Source organism: Dermacentor andersoni, chromosome 2 (genome assembly GCF_023375885.2).
Source record: "Dermacentor andersoni chromosome 2, qqDerAnde1_hic_scaffold, whole genome shotgun sequence".
Lineage (NCBI taxonomy): Eukaryota > Metazoa > Arthropoda > Arachnida > Ixodida > Ixodidae > Dermacentor > Dermacentor andersoni.
The window spans coordinates 185,107,758-185,131,774 of NC_092815.1; the positions used below are offsets into that span (position 1 = coordinate 185,107,758).

A 24,017-nucleotide genomic window follows, 5' to 3' on the forward strand; every position below is an offset into this window, starting at 1 on the left:
CACTAAGTTTTTCTGGCACATGTTTCTCCAACTCGCGCTTGCCTACTTCGAATGTTGCAGATCGAATTGGTCCAGTCTATGACGTTGGCACCACTATATGCTCAAGGACTACACCAGGAAACTTATGCCATCACCAATGTGAGCCTTAGTGCCTGTGATGTGTGGTGCGCGACATGGTGCGGTGATCGGGACGGTCAGGAGCAGACGACGCTGAGTGCACGCGCACCGAGGTGGAAGAAGGAAAACAACGACGCCGAAGAGCGTCCGGCACGAGAACGCGCGGCGCAGGAAAGACAACAAAAAGAAGAAAAGCAACCAATTAGAAAACACCACGGGGCGTCAGGCAGCCAATCCGAGAATGCCAAATCGGCCAGACCAGAAGAAAAAGCGTGGTGCGCTGGCAGAACGAGAGGACACGCAAGGAGACGCAGAGGAGACGCAGGGGAGACGCCAGGAGAGTCCCAGGAAGCGACGGCAGGAGGAGGTCAACCACTGGAGCGGGCGTTGAAGACGGGCCGTCGGGTTCCGGACCCGAGCCCACCAGGACTTCACCCGACTGGGGCCTCCTGCCAACCTGTTCCTGTGCGTCGCCCGTCTACCCGAGCGTGCCGTCAGCTCCTCAACGCCGATGAGCTTCTGCGCCAGTGGGCAGGACGAGAACAGTCGGGCTACGGGCCCGAGTTCTACGCCATCTGCCCGGCCAGAACGCCACCCCGTCTGTCGTGCCGCCTGCTGCCCGAGGCCGGCGTTCGAGCTTCTGTGCCCGTGGGCGAGACGAGAACAGTCGGGCTTCGGGCCCGAGCTCTACGCCATCTGCCCGGCCAGAACGCCGACGCCATCTACTCGCGCCACCAAGCCGCCTGCTTTTCCTCGCCTAGCCAGAGCGGGCGCACTCCGGTCGCCCGGTCGGTCAGCTTACACCGTGACCTAAGGTGAGACCGGCACCACTCCTTTCGCCAGCTTGTCGCCGCGTCGCCGCGTTGAGACTGTGACGCGTCCCCGCCCTCGTGGCAAGCCCGGACTCGCGCACCCGTTAACCTCATGCAAGCCCTATATGTGTTCCCTGCCGCAATGTCTGCTTGAGTGTTTATTTTAGGGATGCTTTCTGTTTCCTTCTATTTACTTTATGCCTCTTTTTAGTTTGATTAAGTCTTTGCGTGTGTGCTCAAACCAACGGCTTTGTCCTCAAGTGGGTTCTCGGAGGCTCCGCCTAAGAGAACCAACCGAACCATTGAGTACACGAACCTTTGCCCCATATTGGGGTCATCACAGTGTCCTTGAACTGGGCAGTTTAGCTTTAGTTCGTCTTACAATTGATGTAGGCTCTTTAATCTGATGCCCACGTCTTCAATATGCATTTTTCGCAACGGCATGTTACAAGACTTTGCCCAACTCCATGTCTCGAAGAAAGGCAAGCAACAATCGTAGCACTCTCTTCCTGATTATTGTGGCTCTATCGGGGAATGCTAAACGCTCAGCCAGAACAGTTGCCGGCTACAAATTTCAGGCTAAACCCATCTGCTGCTGCTAGAGGGCCTCCGCTACCGCCACCAGAACCACTACCATGTATTCCATATTTAATAAATACGACAGAAGCAATGGGTTTGAGAGAGTCAACGTATTTCCAAAAATGCTGCTGCCAATATTTTAGCAAACATTCACCCTGATATAGGGGAAGCATTATTTTACAAACTTTCCTGGCTCATTTTCTATACCATCATTGCTGAATTATTTGTACAGTGCTGTCAGTTTTTTTTAATGTTTTGCCGCCTAATTATTTAGGATATTTCTTCTTTGCTCTGATATGCGATGTACCTTGTGCTTACTGCCAATGCCGGGAATGCCCCTTTTTCATAAAAGCTTGTGCATTAAAATGTTGAACTCGGTTCTAGTAGGGATGCTGTGTTATACAGATTATAATTTTTGATTATTATTTAGGTATAGTATTGAACAACAATACTGTGGAAGTTGACGTTTTTATAGAACTGTCGATATTGAAATTATCATTATTTTTTGTGTACTGGCCTTCTTTCTCAATGCGCCAAGCAGGGGCTTTGTAAGATTTTGTTAAGTAAGCAACGAACAGAGAAATGCCACATCGTCATCAATTAAGTGCTTCTATTGTGTGCTATCTTACCGCGGTGCACAATTAGAGCCAAAGGCCTGTACTTCACCGATGTGCAAAATCGTGCGGCGTTGGCCTAATTAGTCACAGCTTTGAACGCCGCAAGAAACGAGGGCTGCGAAAGAGGCCGTGTGGTGTCTGTCTGAGGTCGCCATTTATTGTGCCCTTGCGCGCTTATGAAATGTTCTAAGCTGGGCTAGTTGGTTTACGTACAGCATGATGAATAGGAAATACGATGGGACAATTAATCATCCTGTTCGCTCACTTGTCTCATTGGCATGCTGTGCTCGTCACGCTTAACGTACTTCATATTTTGCCGACACCTTTCGGGAGCACTCAGAAATGGTGTACTGTGAGCAAGTGGTGCGCTGGCTGAGGTCTGATAGGAATCTTTCTTTTTCTTTTATTGCGTCAAAGCGCTGCGGGATCAACTTTGCAAGCTTTTTTTTTTTGTATTCGCCGTCTGCGCTGTGAGAATTACTTGCGCGCTACAACGCTTCGGTGGTAGCAAACCAATTACACCTTCTGTGCAACATTCCTCACCAATTTACAGAATCTGCAGCGTACATGCGCGTAAGTTGTAAGACGTTATTGCCCCCTGTTACGTTACGTAATCAACTATGTTTTCCCGCGATATTACGGCGAATGTAACACTCGACGAAGGAGAAGAACATATATAGGTGAATTCAATGGAAATGACGTGGTATGGCTGAAAGAATGCATGTTAGGCTACATTCCTTAATATCAGTGTGAGCACAATAATGTACTTTGTGTCATGACAACGCAATTATCTAATACCTCCGAGAAAAGTCAGTCGCAACCACGCAGAAAAAGAGTATTTACGGATCTTCGATACACTCCAGGTAATTTCGCTAGATTTAATTGAACAGAGCAAAATGTACTTGTACATGCATTCATGCATTCAACACTCATGCATTCAATTGCTCGGCGCTTTCTCGTGCCATTCGATTGTGGAACGCTCTTCCTGATTTCATCTTCTCCGACTCTAAACCCGATAAATTCCGCCAGCTCATCAGTTCATACTCCACCGCCTAACTTGAATAAAGTGCATGATGCTTTTTCTTCTTTTTCCAGTTATGTGCTCTCTTTTTTATGAGCTCATCAGTTCGCCCATTATTCTTGTATATTTTAGTATTGTTTAGTATTTGTACTGGAGGGGCACCATTCTTTTTTATTGTTTATTGAAGGAACTGTATCGTTTGTCTTTTTCTAATATGTACATTACGAAACCTGTTATTTTTGTACAATGCTTTAATGGTTGTATAACATGTTTATACATTTTTCCACTGTCTATGAATAATATAAGTCTATTATGTTTTGTTATATGCCCTATATACTCTTTTAATCCTACTGTAACGCTCCCCGTACCCAATGCCTCATACGAGGCCTGTAAGAAAATTTTTAACTATAGAAATATAACTTAGTTGACTATTGTTATGCCACGGAGCAGACATCTGAATTAAAAAAAATACGTTTCCGTTTTACAGGGCTCCCCGTTAATCGCAACGCAAGCGTGCCTAATACCTAACACGCGACTGACCACGCTCCTTATTTCAGAGTTCACGGCTTTGGGAAGCAGTTGTTCTTTCCTCTCCGTTGGCGCACGCAGAATCTAGGACAGCGTCCTTGCCACGTTTTCTTCCGACTCGGTGCCCCAACCAGATAGCACAGAAACGACGGAGCGCCCCAATTTATTCCCGCGTCTCAGACGATCTCCTTGTGAGAGCGGTGAACGCTTTCAATTTCTCTCTCCGACTCACGCGCGTCTGCGCGCTGCTACCATCTAGTCGACCCGGGCGGGTTGCGAGCCGACACCGTGCTGTGACAATCTGAGAAATTATCAGTGCTGCGCCGTTAAACGAAGATAGTCCAGTGAGCAGACAGCCACGAGCGCGGAAATATTGCGACGCCCAGAGTGAGTGAGTTTGCATACGCTGATAGCCAGTTGATGCACCGACGTTAGGCTTTTCCAACACTGCGTACAATAGCAGAACCTAAAATGACGCCCTATAATTACCGTAGAATAAATAAATTAACGGTTTTGCCATTTCGTTCACTTAGCGTTTTGCAAGTGTGTCATTCGATTATTGCTGGCCGAGAAGTCTTGACAATTTAATTCAGTTGGAAACCAATTCACTGTTATTAAAATGGTTCGAAATGTAGTTCACTAAATACCTGGCTAAGTTCGGCACCCGATCTTGGGAAGGGGAAATTTTAGGGTGACAAACGCCAACCGTGGGAATGTAAAAAAAAGGCCGAAAAGTTAACGGCAAGGACACTCACCCAGTGGCAACACCAAGCTGTGAGAACACCACGTCCTTTCTTTTGCCGTTTTGTTTTTGTAAATGCAAGAACCCCGCATATTGTCCTATTGCAAACACAGCAGAGTCTGAGTATCTACAATGATGGCCACATGGGAGTTGGTACTCACCGCCTCGGCCGCGCTGGTGGTGATGGTTGCCATTTCTTGGGCCATATCGCGCCGTCGGCAGCACAGCCTCTTCTCTGGACTGGGATACCCGGGGCCTCCGCCGGATCTCGTCTGGGGCAGCTGGAAGCAACTGCAGAAAGACAGGATACCGGTGCGTACACTCGTTGAAACATTATTCCCGTCACCTCGGCATACGGTGCTGTATTGCGAAGTACCTGACCTCCCTGTCGCTTCCTCCCGTTAGCCCTAGCGTAATGCAATGAATACTGCGGCTTATGCTTAACGCACGACATTGTTCGAACAAAATCATCCAGATAACTTGTGGATGGCCGCTAGGGGCGTGGAAGCTGTGCTGCTTGGAAGCTATGTCAGAGAGGCTGAAATAATCTCATTGGTGGCAGCAATGGAAAAGAAACCTGACATGAGTAACTACTTAAGAAGAAAAGACGAATACAGGTAAGGAACAATTTGTGATAACTTAATGGGAAGCTCATTAATTTTTGAAACGAGATCAGGATGTCTTAGGACGCGCACCTATAAAGCGAGATATAAGAAGAAAGAAGAAGCAGGTGCTTGCTGCGGTAAAGCTAGGGAAACGGAGCATGTTTTATTGGAATGTGAAGACATCTTCCCAGCGGTCGGTTTAGGCACCACTGGCCTCGTTGAAGGCCTTGGGTTCATGGAGAGCAGGGGTAAAGTAAATGTGTCTGCAGTAGAGATTTCTAAGAGGCGATTGGAAGATTGGTGGTAGAAAAGTAGGGAAACGACAAAAAACGGATACGTACAAAAGCAAAGTTCACAATATGGGGTAGGAAAATTTGCTTGTGGGAGTTCATCGTTATCTTTTTTTTCCTTTTTTAACCTAGGTAGGAGATTAGGCAGTATAATAGCAAGAGCTTGGTGGCGCAACTCACCGCCCCGTTTCAAAGGGGACGTTCATAACATCCATCCATCCATCCATCCATCCATCCATCCATCCATCCAATGGCATTTCAGTTTTAGAGGGTACAATTGACCTTAATGCATTGCTCCTAGGAAACGAAAAACATAAGCTTTCTTGGCTATGTAGATGTGGTTGTAACCTCTTCCGCCTACGGGCTTAAACCTTCGTATAAGGACCAGTTGCATCTGCATACAAAAACCTAGTTTGTCTAAGTTATATAATTACACAATTAATATCTAGGCCCTATTGTTAAATGTATGCCGTTGCTTAATATAAATTCACATGAGATTGTTTATTTTTCTTACTTCCGGACATCCAAGAAACTTTGAGCGCACTTTGTGAAATGCCCTATATAAATGAAGGTTGAAATAGCGTCAGTAACATATTGAGACAGTGTCCTCAGCCAAAATGTGCATATCTCGATTTGATATTAGCGGTTATGTGATATTTATGCCAGGAAGTATACGTCTTCGTAGTGAAATAATGAGTGCTAAGGAATTCTTTATTGTTTCTTCTCAGTTAGAAAAGTCGTGTAAAGAATTGCAAACAGATTTTAGTTTAGAAGAACTTGCAAATCATCAGCCAGAATGTTGCTCCAACAATCTTCGTCATCATTCTTTTCCGGTGCGCATGTCAGCTAGTACACCTTTGAACAGTATGAAATATTACGAACAAATTTATTTCAAGATGTCGTATATAATGGCTGAACATCAACGCTTCGCATAAAAGTGCTAAATGAAACTAAATGTTGAATCGAAGATTCACTTGCGGCACAGTGAGTTGTCAAATTCCGCTTCGGGCATCACGATCCATGACTGCCTCAAAACAAATTCAGCGTTCCTTCTCACATTGCTCAATGCTTTTATGCGCAAACACGCTTATCCCTCTTTTTATCATGATTGGCAATGGTGACCTCACTCTGGAAACGAGCAGACACAGAGCGTAATTTAGGATAGCGTCACTTGTTAGCACGTTTAGCATTAGAACACATCGTAATCATTTGCAGGTTCCACAGAGCTTTGTCCATCGCAAAAATGATGTACAATATTTGTAGTGTAGTGGTGCTGTCTTTGCGTCATTATCGCTTGTAGCAGGAATTCCGGCATGACGCCGGCTAAGTGCTTTTGCTTACGAGATGTAGGATTTCTATATTTCCACCAAATAAATAGCTACTGTATTGGGTAATGGGCAGTGGACGAATAATTACATCTGTCACTATCACACAGACTGGCAATGCAAATTAAGTTTCCAACAGCACAGATCCATTCTATCTGTATGATTCTGTGGGCTACGTGCACTCTGTACTATGACTCTCTACTGCGCGTGTACATCGAAAGGGACTGACAACCAATATTCACGGTACCCATTTTTTTTATTGTAATAAAAAATTTGCTGGTCAGAGTGTCTAATCATGACGTGTTAACGCGGAAAACGCCGTTGAACTGTTTTTATCAGATTTTTTGGAACTGCAGTGAGGATGTAGTCGTTCACTAGAAGCAGGCTGAAAACAGTGGTAGTGGAGCGCAATATCAATTATAGGCCGGCATTAGTGGGAGACAGACGACAAGTGTGGCCAGGCTGTAAAAGTATGTTTTTGTTTATCAACTCCATGTTTCTGCGATTCATGTTTTCCAAATTGTTAAATTATTTCTGCGATAATAGCTACGTGTTCTCGTGGTTTCTTGTCCAATTGCTTTTGTACTTAACCAGTAAAAATCTAACCGATCGGGTCGCATACGAAACGACGCCTTTTACAGGTGACACGGAGTTCAGCGTGTTGCCGTAGCCACGCCTGCGTTTTTTATTTCCGAAGCATAGAATAATGCGCCAGTCTATAATAATATATCAACTGCAATATTAAGCAATCAGTATGATCTACTTAATAACAGTCGACATATGTACAGTAATCTCATAGAATACATCCTAATTACCAAGATTTCACCGCCAGGTCTCGCCACTAACTGGTTTCTGAGACTTTCCTTGCCAATTTAAAAATATAATTCCCACTTAAATCGCAAACAGCGTGCTGGATTCTATAACTATAAATCACAGTCATTTCATTTCCATCAACATCTCACAACACTTACTGGCCAGTTGACAGCCCCTTCAAGATTTCTTTTTTATTCGTCGGATTGTTTTTCATGTTTCGTACGAACAAATGCACACTCCCATGTCCGCAGCAATACATTGTGGGAAATGGCTGCCCAATGACGCGACCACAAAACGTGGGTGAGGAATATGGTGTAGGTACTTTTCGCCCTTCGCATAGTCACGGGATGACTTCACTCCTATAATGAACATCTTTGCTTGCGAAAAAAAAAAAGATGAAAACAGTGAGACAGAAATTTACGGCACAAAATGCGCCTTGACCTGGCATTCACCAAGTGCTCTGTGAACCCTAAGAGGAGCATGCAGTGTAACCGCTCTTACATCCCACATACGCTGGCGCAACATATTTCGCTTCGGTCCAGTGGCAAGCATTAGCACTAGATGATTATCGTAGGAATTTATAAAAGATCTTCGGTCTCACCTAAGGCAGTGACGGTCAAGATTATGTCGAAATTTTTTGCGCCTCGCCGAGCTGGACACTGTCCATTACTTTAACATACTGACTATTCTCAGGCGGTATATTCAAATGACAGTGGCATTAGCTACAATACCATCACTGTTGTCTGTCACCATCGTACATCATCAAGAAGGACTGCAATTTGTCATGGTGTCTTATCTCTACAGAACGCAATAACAAATGGACAGACATCGCATCAGTCCTCTTCTTAGGATGTGCTGTTTCGTGCCTAAGACGACAGAATGCATACATCCCTCTATAGTCTCTCTTGCTCCTTACAAGTACATAGCTGCGGGATCTACAGCACTGGAGCTGTAGCTTATCTATTTTCCTTAATGTGAACGCATTTTCTCGGCCTAACTCGTCATTCTACATTTTTATGAAGTGTGCACTGATTGTTTACGAAGTTTTACTTATCTATGGAATATGTACTCTTCTTGCGCATGGTTTTTGGCTGTTCTTTTTATTGCTTTCCGCGTTAGACAGTTACGTCGCTGTAACTATTACCCGCTATTTGTTCTGTTTGCAACTTGTCGTGGCTGCGGAGAACAGAACATCTTGTATAATGGTCAGAATTCTAGTCTAAGGGTGCCATCAGCACCATTAGTGATGTACCGTGTGGTGCTGCTGTGGTCAAAGAAAACCGAAAATTATTGTAAATATGTTTCTGGCACGTATATATATATATATATATATATATATATACAAGTACCGCCGGAAGAAGCACAGAAAGCCTTGGGAGCTATGCAAAGGGGGATGGGGAGGATCAGTTAATAGCAGATTTGTTGAAGGATGGTGGGCAGTTTGTTCTAGAAAAACTGGCCACCCTGTATACGCAATGCATCATAACCTCGAGCGTACTGGAATCCTGGAAGAACGCCAACATAATCCTAATCCACGAGAAAGGGGACGCCAAAGACTTGAAAAATTATAGACCGATCAGCTTACTGTCCATGCCTACAAAGTATTTACTAAGGTAATCGCAAATGGAATCAGGAACACCTTAGACTTCTCTCAACCAAAGGACCAGGCAGGATTCCGTAAAGGCTACTCAACAATAGACCATAGTCACACTATCAGTCAGGTGATAGAGAACTGTGCGGAATATAACCAACCCTTATATATAGCTTTCATTGATTACGAGAAAGCGTTTGATTCAGTCGAAACCTCAGCAATCATGGAGGCATTACGGAATCAGGATGTAGACGAGCCGTATGTAAAAAGTTTGATTCAGTCGAAACCTCAGCAATCATGGAGGCATTACGGAATCAGGATGTAGACGAGCCGTATGTAAAAATACTTAAAGATATCTATAGCGGCTCCACAGCCACCGTAGTCCTACCTAAAGAAAGGCGTTAGGCAAGGAGATACGATCTCTCCAATGCTATTCACAGCGTGTTTACAGGTGGTATTCAGAGACCTGCATTGGGAAGAAGTGGGGATAAGAATTAATGAAGAACACCTTAGCAACTTGCGATTCGCTGATGATATTGCCTTGCTGAGTAGCTCAGGGGACCAATTCCAGTGAATGCTCACTGACCTGGAGAGGCTGAAGAGTGGGACTAAAAATAATCTGAAGTAAACTAAAGTAATGTTTGACAATCTCGGAAGAGAACAGCAATTTACGATAGCGAGGCACTGGAGGTGGTAAGGGAATATATCTACTTAGGGCAGGTAGTGACGGCGGATCCGGATCATGAGACGGAAATAATCAGAAGAATAAGAATGGCCTGGGGTGCGTTTGGCAGGCATTCTCAGATCATGAACAGCAGGTTGCCATTATCTCTCAAGAGAAAAGTGTATAATAGCTGTGTCTTACCAGTACTCACCTACGGTGCAGAAACCTGGAGGCTTATGAGAAGGGTTCTACTCAAATTGAGGACGACTCAACAAGCTATGGAAAGAAGAATGATAGGTGTAACGTTAAGGGATAAGAAAAGAGCAGATTGGGTGATGGAACAAACGCGGGTTAATGATATCTTAGTTGAAATCAAGAAAAAAAAATGGGCATGGGCAGGACATGTAATGAGGAGGGAAGATAACCGATGGTCATTAAGGGTTACGGACTGGATTCCAAGGGAAAGGAAGCGTAGCAGGGGGCGGCAGAAAGTTAGGTGGGCGGATGAGATTAAGAAGTTTGCAGGGACAACATGACCAAAATTAGTACATGACCGGGGTAGTTGGAGAAGTATGGGAGAGGCCTTTGCCCTGCAGTGGGCGTAAACAGGCTGATGATGATAATGATGATGATGATGATGATGTCTATCAGGAGCGTAATCAGGGTGGACTAATGGGGCTTCAGTCGCTCCCGATATGTTTTCGTGCTGTCACGCACCGCCCACCGAAACAACCCCCGGCGCCGAAAATCACTCGGGATTTTATGTAGAATGTAATTTTCACGCTCGAAAAGACATTTCGGCGCGAAGATTGTGAACTCGGGTTAGATTTCGTGGCAACGTCCATGCACCTGAAGTCACATAACGCAAAGAGCCCCATGCGAGCCCAAGGTTTCAAGGGCGTTTTGATGGCGAGCGGGCTCGTCGCAGCATTTCGTGGAGGCTGACGAATCGACGGAGCGCATGGATTTGAATTCCGAAATTTCATGAGTATAAAGTTCACATAAACTTTCGATGCGAAAGGTGCATTCACATTTCCAAAGTCGTGCTTTAGGTTTTGAACTCCGGATCTATGTGGGTTTATTGTTATAAACAGTTGACTCCAAAGGTGCATTGACTTTTCCAGAGTCGTACATCGAACCATACAACGAAACAAGCCAAATCAACACACTATCAGACAAGTTGGCAAAGTACGCAGCGAGGTCCGATGAGACGAAGCGTTGTAATGGTTCATTTGTGCCGTCATTTTTTTAGACAGCGCCAATACATCCACGTCGAGACACTGTATAAAGCCAGCAAAGGCAACTACATTCTTCTTTATTTTTATACTATGATTTTTATTCGCGAGGACACATTGAGCATCTTCAATTTTCTTGTTCTCCGTAACCACCGGCTGCCACAGCCAGCCAGAGGTCATGCGTTTTTCACGTGTTGCCATGAGAACAGCGCGGCGCACTTCGGTGCGCGTTCGTTTTTCACTAGCCAAGTGGATTTTCGCCTAGCAGAGTTTTGGGCGCTTTATGGCTAGCCGACGACAAAAAGAAGTAATGGTCGCTCACCGCAGCCACTACGGGGACTCGACGGATTGCAATGTGTTCGCTTGAGGTCACCACCTTCATTTCAATGTTATCGCGACCTCTCCGGAAGGTCTTTTGTCTCGCCAGTGTAGGACAACGACCATGCATATGGTTCTCTGTGGAGCAAGCATCTCACGTTTTCTTCGATATTTCTTCGGTAGCCACATTAGGTGCCCAAAGCAAAGGATTCGATAGCAGCCAACATGCTTTCCATTGCGTTTTTTAATTTCCGTGCCCCCACCCCACAAGAGGACAAGAAAAAGACGTTGTTGTGGCGTAGCGAATCGACCCATGGTGAAAGTTTAATTTTGTTACTTCTTCTTTTGCGGAAAGGAATAGGCCACGGCACTCTTCAGTTACCGGGTACTCTTACTATATTATTACCATAGTAATTACATGGACACTCAAGGCGCATTCCTGTCATCGCCGTCGCCGTCATGTTCCGTATAAAGTCCAAGGGCGATAACATCGTCACCGCGCGCCGCATGCCTTATGTGCTAGTGAAAGCGTAGGGGGGGGGGGGGGTGATGGGGTGAGCCGCGGATGGTGGGTCAGTGCGCAACAGAGAATAGCGGGGAGGAAGTGCGCCGCCTTCCGTCGTGCGCGATGTATCGGAGCGAATGGATAGAAGGGGGGGGGGGGGGGGGGGCTTACGATTCTGTAACCAGTGAATCTGTGATTGCGCAACAGAGTTCCAGAGTTCAAAAATGTGTCGATCCACTTTAAGACGACGCGACCAAATGCATGCTGCTCCCTTTTGTATGCAGTGTCACGCTATTTCTGTATTTTGTTTGATTATATACTTAGTCAAGATTAATTAATCAATTTCTGAAGCAACGAAGCTAGGAAAAAAAATTCCAACTAGAAAGTTGCAGAGCGGTTTTCAAAACGTTCGAGTAAACAGTTTCTGTCTTTCTATTTCTTAGGTATTAGTGTTTTTCAGCTTGCTGCGGATGCCCGTGAAAAAAAAAAAAAAACACAACGTGACATGCCCACTTGCGCGTCGTTATTGCACTGCTCCCAAGCGTTCGGCGCACTAACAGCCATAGGTGCGCTGTCGCCTAAAAAGCGACAGGGCAGCGAAGCAAGCGTTGGCTGTTAGACTTATGCTAGCAAGCGTTATCATTTGTGCTGCGTAAAGCGACTGGCGGACATGGTGGTGGTGGTAGTTCCAGATACCGATAAACAAACTATCGTGCATTGGCGCTGTTAGAGCGCGAGCAATTTCGTGATGCCTTTTTCCAACGAGGAAAAAGCAGACATGATCCTTGTCCTAGGAGCTGCAAGCGGACAGAGACGGCAGGGTGCAAGAATATTTCGAAGCTTACACCCGGGTACACAACCGAGCCGGGTGACAATATTCAACACCTACGAGTAGCTGAAGCAAACCAGAAGCTTCACAAGAAAGGGGCGGAGAGCGTCAGTCATAAATAATGAGGTTCGCTCCAACGTTTTGTCTTTCATGGCGGCCAATCCACACGCTAGCACGCGGAGCGTCAGCGCACAGCTCAGTGTGTCCCACTCAAATGCCTGCACGATATTGAAAACAGTTGGACTGCACTCTTATCACCTGCAGTTGCATCAATGCATGGAGTCAAGGGATATTCAAAAGAGACGACTTTGCGAATGGGATTTTGATTCAGGAGGAGCAGGATTCTGACTTTCTCACCAAAGTATCCGGACTGACGAGGTGAACTTTTTCCGAAACTGCCAAGTGAATATCCACAACGCCCACTATAGAAGTGAGCAATATCCCCACTTGCTCGGAAGATCCCGCCACCAATATCAGTGGTCTTTTAACGTTATGTGCGGAATATATGACAGTACAGTCATTGGCCCAGTGTTTTTTAACAACCCTCTGACCGGCAAGAGGTATGTGAGCTCCTCAAAAGGCCGGTTGAAGACTTCTGCTGCAACATGCCACTAGCCTAGCTTGACGCAATGTGGTTTCAGCACGAGGGGGCCCCAGCCCGCAGCTGCAGTCAAGCACGAGCAAGCCTTGATGTTGCCTTCCAAGGGTAATGGATAGGGAGAAATGGGCCTGTGCTGTGGCCGGCAATGTCACCCATCCTCACCCCTCTTGACTTTTTCTTCTGTGGATATATTAAGGATCACGTATACACGACGGAAATCACGACTCGAGAAGCCTTGCAGTAGAAGATAACTGAAGTCTGCCACAGCATTTCACCAACGGTGCTTAATGCAGCGACAGCAAGTGGTCTCGGAAGATCCCAGTGTTGTATTGCTGCAGAAGGTGACCTCTTCGAGCGCTTGCTGTGAAAGCGCATGAAAAATTAACGTAAATTCAATGAAAAACTGCGTCTGACCATTAATGATACTTTTATTCCATCATATTCAGCGTTCTGAAAACTGAGCTTTTTTATTTAGGGATCTTCAATTTACTTACAGCTATCGCGAAATGACGTACCTGTTGCTTCCGGCAGCACAAGCGATACCCGCTGCGTCTGCTTATCGCTATAACGAACTTTCGCGAGGGGAGCACATCGCTGGCGTAAATGGCACAGTCAACGCCTACGTCGCTGCCCTGTCGCCTTTTCAGCGGCAGCGCGCCTATGGCTGTTTGTGCGCGGAACGTTTGGTAACAGTGCGATCACGACGTGCAAGCAGGCATGTCATGTGGTGTTTCGTATATCGCGCGCATCATCAGTAAGCTTGAATACACTCATGTTTAATGAATTGAAAAACAGAAACTGCTTATTCGGACGTTTTGCAAACCGCTCTGGAACTTTCTAACTGGAATTTGTTTCCTAGCTTCGTTACTTCAGAAGTTGGTTAATTAATCTTGACTAAAAATCTAATTAGGCAAAAATACAAAAAGTAGCATGACACACTACATACAAAAGCAAGTAACATGCATTTGGTCGCGTCGTCTTATAGTACATTGGCATATTTTTAAACTCTGGCTAAAGTTAGCTGAGATACCCTGTATACCGTGACTTGCTTAGATACGTAGATTTATTGGACACTTATACACATATTTTTGTTGCGAGGTTCTGTAGATACATACAGTGAACTTTGTTTTCAGTGAAAACTTTTTGCCCTTTGTGAAGTTTTATCTTCGCATTTGTGTATTCCATTGTATCTTCGGATTTCTAACGTATATTTTTCAGAATTCCTGCTTCTTATATTTGATCTCTGCTGCGACTATAATTTCGGTGCAATTACAATACACGACTGGTGACAGCTGCTTATCTGCAATATATTGAAGAGAGGGACAGCGTCATTGAGATTTTATCTCTGGCCGTTGAATATGTACAAAAATGTTTACAATGTTCTTTAATGACAAAGTTTCATTAAATTATTTGTCCTGAACTCGTTCATTTCACGGGCTTTACATTTATCATATCAGTGGCATGCGCTGCTTTGCTGATTTCGGACAGATATAGTTCTAAAGCTCATGTGATTGTTTCTTTACCTATTAAATAAATAAAAAAACGTGGAAGCATTGACATCAGTTGTTGGCACAATTTTTGGGACATACGAATATATTCTTTAATGAAAACATACAAATTTTACTGGTCTTGACAGTGCGTAGCGTCCAAGAATTCGTTTGCAGCACCTTTGGCAATCGCAAGGCAGTTATTATTCATATATATATATATATATATATATATATATATATATATATATATATATGTTACGAAGGTAATTTCGAAGGGGTTTTACGGCCTGACCAACCTTTATGAAGCTATTAATGAAACAACTATATCAATGTTCTGTGTAATCACCCTTCACTTTAACGCATTTTTTAGACCTGTGTACTAACATTTCTATGCCCTTCAAAGAATAGTCTCGACTGTTGCCTTCAAAATTTACGCCGACGACACTCTTCAGTTCATCATCAGCTGTAAATATGTGATCGTGATCTTTCTTCAGCTTTCAAAAGAGTTAGTAGCCACTAAGCCCCAGCTCTTGGCTATAGGGTAAGTGATCGATTTCCTCAAAGCCACAGTTCTTCGCTGCACCCTTTGCAACGCTCGCCATGTGAACTTGAGCGCTGTCATGAAGCAGGAGGACGCCATGACAGAAGATCTCTCGCCTCTTCTCCTTTATTGCAACATGCAGTTTGTGTAGAAGTGATGCGTGATACCGTGTGTTCATGATGGTATTTCTTTCCTTAAAGTCGATTAAGAGAAACCCGCGGCCTTCCAATAAGATTATTGCCATGATCTTCTTGGTCGACTAGGTCACCTTGGCTTCTCTCGGTGGTGCGTCTCCTGGTTTGTGCCACTCCATCGATTCTCTTTTGGAAAGGGGATCGTAATAAATGACCATGGTTTTATGCCCGGTGACAATCAACTTCAGCACTTCTCCCTCACTCCCACGCAAGGCTCTAAAAACTTGAGAGAACAGGTCACAGGATGCTCCTTCTGCACAGAGAAAAGGTTTGGGGCACCCATCTTGCATTGACATTTGTCATGTGAAGCGTCTCATGAATTATGCGGAGCACAGTCGTTACAGTGAATCCCAACTGTGTCGCAATTTCTTTCAACTTGAGCTTCCTATAATTGAACACCTCCTCCTCAGAGAGAGAGACGATTCCTCCAGTGGTCGCCTCTACGGGCCGACCCCTGCGGGGCTCATCCTCAATCCTCTCTCTCCTCCCATGCGATACGTTTTGCCCAGTCCTTAACGGCGGAATAAGAAGGGGAAGCTTCGGCGTCCAGACTGCCCAAACGTTGCTTGATAAAACTCGTGACACCTCTTCTCTCGTGAAGAGTTTAATGAAGTGTCGATATTCGTAGCATTATCGCCACTTAGCTTGCCTGGTGTTTGTGAGGCGAGTGCGCGCTGCTGACGAACACGCGTGCCGATTTAAAACTCCTACGCTGGCCTCCTAGGAGATGGCGCTGTGTGTCGGATGGATGGATGGATGGATGGATGGAGGATGGCGCTGTGGACCGGAAACTTATGGAATATATACATATGTATTGTAAATATTTATATACTGTAAATTCTAGAAATAGACGCACTAGTTTGTTCGCTGCTTCAATAGAGATGTAATTTATACATTTAGGTTCTCTGACTGTGTAGAAAAGGCTAGCACGAACATAGTGTTCCCAAAACGCCATATAGGTGTATGTCTTTCTTTGTATTATCCCAAAATGGCCACGTGCAGATTTTGAATGGTTCTTTGTGGACAGTTCTGCGCGTTGCTTCGTTATAGTTGGCCCTGAGCTACCCGATGAGGGCAATCACTTGCAACGAAATAATGAAGCCCTACTCACTCACACAGTATTTACGACCATTGAAATTAAACCGATGTGTAGAGGAAATAGTTCCAATGTACGGTGCATCTGTGCTGTGCTTCCAATGTACGGTGCAGCTATGAAAAATCGAAAGTATGAATGTGCGCTATAACGCAAAACTATTGCGAACTTTTCTATTCCAATTGTGCTATCAGCCCTCCACGATTGTTCAAAAACTTTTTCGACCTCCCCCACTTCACCTGTCTGTCACAAGACGTCACGAAAACCGCGATAGCTCCCTATCTGATATGATGTATACACACTGATTATGCATGATTTGACAGAAAAAAGAAAAACAGTTATTTCTGAATCGGCCCCTTTTCGCCATTAGCCATCGGCTATTGGTAAAAAGTTTTTTGGGCTGCACCCACTTCACCTGCCTGTCACACGACGTCACAAAACCGCACAAACACACCGCGTCAAAGTGACGTGTACGAGATAAAGATGCATTAATATGCTGAACAAAACTGAATTTTCTTCGGAATAGCCGCAGGCTGCCCCGTTCCGAAAGGAATAAAAGATGGCTGTTGCCGATCGCTGCGACGCTGGCTACTCGCACCTGCCGGAGAGCATGGGTGTATTTGCGTATAATAAAACTTCTTGCGTGGCCGTGTAACGTTTTCAAGCACTTTCGGCAGGTTTACCACCTCATTCTGCCAACTCTTCTTTGCTGAGGGTCAGTTTTAGCGTCATTCTTAAGCTTCCGTTGCATGCCGCCGCGATTTTCGACCAGCCACCACACGCTAAGGGAAAGCCGACCAATCGCAGACGCCCGCACCACCCTCTTCATCCGGTTATCGATTTTCAGTGCACTGCCTCTGCCCCAGCGGATCCCTCTAAACTTGTGCGTTCTCCTCGCCTCTTGTCAGCCAATTAGATACGACAAGTCGCTCAGCGTAGGCAATGTTATTCGTTTTTCAAGCAAACAAAAGTGACCTCCTATGGACGAGGAGAGTGTTTGATTGGTCTGTACAGACAACCCTGTGGGTTACCGCCCGGTACTTGCGTCGGTGGTTACGCAAATCTGACGTCAGGAGATTGGAATAGAAACATATTGGAATAGCTTTACGTTATAGGGCCCAATGTTTCACAACTTTTACAATAGAAACTCAACTAACTGTAAGTACTGGACACTTGTACTTCATAGACTTACTTAAAAAATTATGCTTCCAGTTAGGAAACCGCTGCATTAGTTCAAAAGCATGAAAACCTGCCATGTATTTGTACCTTGTTGAATGATTTCCGTTCGGTGAAGTTTCCAGCTGTAACCTAATCAGTTGCATAAATTCTGGAAACAAGAATGTTAGAAGCTATCAGCATGATCAGTCACATCCTTTTTGACAGTTTTCATGAAGCGTTCCTGCATACTTCGTTCAATAGTTCATGTAAGAATTCTCAACCAAATGACCAGCCTTTTAAAATGTATTCTTGGGAAAAAAATACGCTTATCTTCGGCAAATTTCCCCAAATAGTGCCATTAATTAGGGTGAACAAGCTGAAAACTTTTTAGCTGTTTTTGTTTGTTATATACGTTTAAATCACGTTGCGGCTACTAGTGGCCCGCTTATACGATGCGCTCATGAGCTCTCAAACACGCACCGTACAGGCTTGAGCACATACTGATCATGTGACGAGAAAATAAAATCTCGGCGTCATGTGTGTACGTTGTTCCTCGCCATTGCCATCACTGTGTACCCGTGTCTTCACGCTATTATTTTTTTCGGCTGTAAAGAAATGCAATCTTCTGGCAATTTTCCATTAAGTCATGCTGCCGCTTTTTGTCATTTCAAGAATCAAGAATCAAGAAGTCTTTATTGAGTAACACAAACAAAATGTATACACAGATATTTGGACCGATAGCCAATGAGGCTAGTAAGCGGTCCAATACAAAATAACATATAGGACAGCAATCACAAACACATTGAAGAAAAACTAACTTTGTAGCCTTGCTTCCATTCCCAAAAAATGTTTCTTGCATGTCAGTTTGAAATTCCTAGCTTGCTTTACTTCAATTGGCAACGAGTTCCAAATTTTCGCTCCTGTAAATTCTATTCGTCTTTCTCCGTACGCATTATGGCAAATAGGAAGGTTAAAATTGCCATTGCTGGCTTGTCTAGTGTTGCGGACGGGAATACTGAATGCACGAAGAGGTAAGGGGTAGTTGGTATTTATAATATTATTAACCATAAGAGCTATTTTGTAATCGCGTAAGGTTGTGAATGACATGATTTGCATTGCGTCAAAAATGTTATTGTTAGAACTATTCGAAGAAGGTAATCCCATGGTTTTCAAGGCACGTTTTTGTAGTCTTAGCAATGGTGTTAAATACGTTTTGTATGTGATTCCCCATGATTCACTGCAATAACTGAGATGACTGTGACATAATGAAAAATACAGTGATCTAAGAATAGCAGGTGGAAAGTGCCGCCGTGCCTTAGACAAGGTAAAACAACCGTACGCAACCTTTTTACACACACTGTGCACCTGTTCCTTCCAAGACAAGTGGCAGTCGAACATGACCCCTAAATATTTAAAAGAAGACACACTATCAATAACATTGTTGTCAACACATATAGAAAAATCACTTAATTCAATACACTTTTGTTTTGAACGAAAAATAACATATTTAGTTTTTTCAGTGTTTAAAGTTAGATGATTATTACGAAACCAGGTCGAGATACGTTGGAGTTCATTGTTAATAGGATTTTCTATTGACTCAAGTGAGTTGCCAGTAAGATGTTCCTCTGTTCGGTTCATTGCCTCCCCTACAGGTGATGGAAGAATGGATACGCAAATATGGCAAGATCTTCGGGTTTTATCTGGCTGAGAAACCCTACATGGTTATCACAGACGTCGATGTGATCAAGGAAATATTCATCAAGGACAGCCGGATATTCCAAGACAGACCATTTTATGCCCTCGACGTGGAACCCATGACAAGCTCAGTATTTTTTGTCACGGGTAAGTCCATGGTCGAGCCCTGTGCGGTTAACGACCTTTCCGTAGCCCCATGGCGCAGCTATGTCAAAACCTAAAGAATTCTTTCTTCTGTTCTGTAACGAACCGGATCACACGCGTTTGCAGTGCATTTGTGGTGCCGTGCCATCACGCACTGTCTTTAAACAAATGAAATAAATTACACGTACAGATGATGTGATTGCATAGTCATGTAGGCTGCATTGTAATGTTTAATGCTAAAACTCAGTACCGTACATAAATTTGCAGGCATGGCTACCGTAGTTAGCTATCTTAGCACGTGCAAAATACGTCCGCAGTTTACCAATGGCACAATGATGATGGTCTTTCTCAAGACGCAATATATTGAGATACAATGCTCCTTGGTATAGTGTTTGAGCTTCTATTGGGCCCCAAAACAACGAAAACGTGCTGAGAAGCACGTTTCCGTTGTTTGTGGGCCCAATAGAAGCTCGAGCACAATACCAAGAAGCATTGTATCTCAATATATTGCGTCTCTCTTCAGTGGAATATAGGGGGGAAAGCCTCGAATACTGCGTTCTTATTGTAGCGTTTCTTTTTGTTGACGTCCATGCTCATCCATATCAAAAGCTAATCCCGTTGGTCAGAGTAAAAACTACAAGACAAATGAAAAAAGCTGCTAATCATCAAGGTTATGTGTAGACTCTCGTGATGAAGCTGATGGATTTACGTTTTGACGATCATTAAACATTCCCACTTTGCGAACAGCAATGAGTATCACGTGAAGTGAAACAGAGGCAGAAGGAACAAATCTCTTCCTTCGGAGGAAATGTTTCTCATTGACCGGAGTGTTTTTAAAGAAAGGTATAGCGTAGAAAATGTCTTGTTGATATTTGCCCTGACCCGTGATCAAAAATTAGTTTTAGGCAATCGCATACACATCTGACAAACGAAAAGCTTGCTGCATTCCGCCTGTAGTCTGCAACAAAAAAGGTTCTTCTGCACTCTATTTTGTGCGTCCTAAACGCGGTGGTTCTGCTGAAACAAACAGCAAGAGTGCACAAAACGTAGTAACATGGAAGGAGTTGATTCGAATATAAAATAAAAGAGCGCTTGCATTCTCAAAAAAGAGCGAACAATTTATATTGGTGTCTTTCTTTGATCTCGAATTTAATATAGAGGGGCTGCACAGGTACAGTCTGACAACACATACCTCACTATTTTGCTGACATATATAGTGGACAAGGAAAAGATAATGTTGCTTGTGCACAGCCTGTGCTGACTACCAAGGATAGTTTTAATATAGGGAATACGGTAGTTATCAGAGGACAGTAACACAGGTGTTGGAACCAGCACAAGCTAGCATTGGCCGTGTCAGGAGCGTTCGTACCCATACGTCAGCGCACCTAGTCCGTGCACTTCATGGTTGCCGTCACGTGCGACAAGACATCAGATTATATTACCATGGTTACTAAAAGTGACAAAATTGAAGCTCTTTATGTATACATAGAACCTCATGGCCCAATAAATTCAGTTCGCGCGTCAACGCCTGTGATTTGAATATTCTGTTTAGCATGCTTTGCTGCATGGTCACTGTGTCCCGCTGAATACAAGGTGCACTCAGAGATCTAAATTCATCCTTAAGTGATGAGAACCAGGTCGAGTCTAAGAAAGCAATTTAACGTTCTTGAGGTACGCTGTGCTTTAGAAAATGCAGCATCTTTGACGTGCGATGCGTTCTGTATGCATGTCCGTAACTAAAGAAGGAATTTCGACTAAACGCCCTAAACATTTCTTTTACCCACGCTTGTACAGGTTACGGAAAAAGGTCACCGATTACACCGATTACAATTACAATTACTTCTTTCGAAAATATAATTGACTGCAGTTACGCATTGCTGCTCCAAGAAATCAATTGAACAATCAGTAAAAATTGCGAGTCGTGCATTGAAGTTTCAACCTGCGAACGGCAAATTCAAATAACGCTAAAGAAACTCAAGCAGTGGGCATCTGAAAACGGTTTTCGCTTCTCAACTGAAAAAACTATTAGTGTTGTCTTTTCACAAAAAAGAGAACCTGATCCCATCGGTAGGCTACAGGCAGCCATACTACCGGTAAAACAAGGACACAAGTTTCAGGGTGTTCTGTTTGATAAAAAGTTTTAACTTCCTCGCGCACATAAATAGTCTTAAAATTAAAGCGAACAATGCGCTTAAAATTCTCAATGTCTGGTCCCGGAAGCGCTGGGGTTCTGAGCGTAAATGCCTGCTACACACCTGCCGTACTTTAGTACGTAGCATAGTAGACTATGGTAGAATCATATATGGTTCAGCCAGAGAGTCTTACATCCAACGACTTGATCCAGGTCATAACCTTGGACTACGACTGTTAAGCGGTGCTTACAGAATATCACCTGTCCAGAGCTTACATGTTGAATGTAATGAACCTCCTTCAAAGCAGCGCCAGAATGCTTCTAACTTCTTCCTACATACTCAGAACCTAGTCCGCACCACAACGCATATGCTACAACATCGTCATTCAGTGTAACTCACGCTGACACTATAAAAATAAACCGAACATTATCAAGCCGCTTGTCCTGCGATATGAGGAATATTGCCAGGATTATGACCCTCCTCTCGAAGTCCTCGAGTTGTCAGAAAGCCACAGCGTGTGCCCCCGTGGTACGATTTCGCAGTGTTATGTGACTGAACATTGACACATTTGAAGAAGAAAGGCACACCACATGAACACATTATACAAGAATTCCCCGCCCTTAAGGACAAATATCAAAATTACATAAAATTTTACACTGATGGCTCCAAAAGAGAAGAACATTTTGGTGTGGAGGCCCTAACAGAAAATAGGTAAACAAGCATTGGATTACCACAGCATGCCTCTGTCTATACAACCGAAGTCTACGCACTATGGACTGTAGTAATAAAGACCATCGCTGACAAACACGAAAACAAAGTAATATACAATGATTCATTGAGAACCCTGAAGGTTCTGCACGTCAAATTCGAATGAGAACCCCTGTTAGGGGATATTTGAAACATGGTGACTACAAATACGCCCGGTCAATTAGCTTTTGCTGGTTGCCAAGCCGTGTTGGGATACCGGGTAATGAAGCAGCGGATAGATGCGCATCCTTGGCAGCGTACAAAGACGTAACAAACAGACACTTACATATAAAGATAGCATCAATGCGATTAAGAAGGCCTTGAGGTCAAAATGGCAACATGAATGGGACCATTGCATAAGCAACAAGCTACATCTGACTAAACCCGCAATTCGCCAGTGCAACTCCTGCACTGACGAGCAACTGTTCTATGACGTGATCCTATGTATACTTCGGATTCGACACACACATTTGACACACAATTTTCTCATTCGTAAAGAAAACCCGCCAACTTGCGAAAAATGCCATGAGCCTCTTCCTTATGACACGTCCTTATGACACGTCCTTATGACACATCCTTATGACACGTCCATGCGTCGAAACTCAGAGAGGGAAGCTTTTACACAACCTGTATAATTTACATATACTTATACACCCTGCCATATTGCTGGCAGATAACCCGCTAGTGCCATTTACTAACTTGTTTGACTTTTTATTAACAACTGGTTATTTACACCAACTATATTGCAACGCCGGTTTACCTGCTTTAACAATGCGTTTTCTATTATCTTTTGACTGGCGCTGCATGGCCTGAGTAGCCTTTGTGGCATTAAACCCCAACTAACCAAGCAACCAATTAGTAAAAAGTAATCGATTACAATAACGCTACTTGCCTCCTGACTTTTGTTAAGCTTGCACAAATACTATAAATGGAATGAGCTGGCCTATCGTTCTTTCAGTACATCCTCTGCAAGTCTTCACACGTTCTTTATATTCACTAAACTTTGCTTTTCGAAAGTTGATCTGCTAATTGTTCGTTTTCTTGTGAGGAAATCTGCAGCGACACTCAAAACTCACTCGATGTGCCCGCTGGAGGGGAGGACTATGTTGCAACGTACCAATTTCCTGCGCACAAGATTGTGGTTACTCAGTGCGCAATGCTCGGGTGTGGGTCCTCTGTGAAGCGGAACGCCACATTCTTGCTGCGGCTAGGTGAAAGCGATCTCGATAGGTCCATTCGGAAACTGAGATATGGTCTATAAGTGATTTCTTTATATCAACGCCCGAAGTGGCCATCGCAGTCGACACATAGTCGTATAAGCAGCGTATAAGTCTAAATGACTCCGAGCACGTGCTGGTGGGCGAGTTGGTTATGCATGATTACAACGAAGGCGTCAAACAACGGACGTAGGAAGGAGACACGAGACAACCAAGTAGGCGAGTTTCAAACACCCTTGCAACCTCTAACCCTGACTCACGAGCTTCCGGCCGATAACTGTTTAAGATATTTAGATTTGGAAATTACTTTCGCATCGTGTCTTGTGTGCTGGCAGTTCAAGGCAAGGGCTAGCAAACCCATCCTCCCCTACCATTCAGCTCACTCAAAAGTAATAAAAAGGGGCATCATTCAAT

General features: G+C 44.2%; 1 protein-coding gene across 4 annotated transcripts in view; it reads left to right on the forward strand.

Moving 5' to 3' along the window:
* Positions 1-341: 341 nt before the first annotated feature.
* The window catches only part of LOC126540834 (cytochrome P450 3A6-like), a 31,235-nt gene continuing 7,559 nt past the window's right edge, over positions 342-24,017 (forward strand). Inside the window, exons 1-3 of one of the 4 annotated variants that reach the window (XM_055075972.2) lie at positions 342-932; positions 4,530-4,728; positions 19,321-19,510. In XM_055075972.2, coding sequence (XP_054931947.2) covers positions 4,549-4,728; positions 19,321-19,510 — 370 coding nt within the window. In that variant the 5' untranslated portion in view covers positions 342-932; positions 4,530-4,548. Of the gene's footprint in view, positions 933-4,529; positions 4,729-4,945; positions 5,034-19,320; positions 19,511-24,017 lie in introns of those variants that run through there. The other 3 variants (XM_072286603.1, XM_055075973.2, XM_055075975.2) reach the window with 3 other exon arrangements.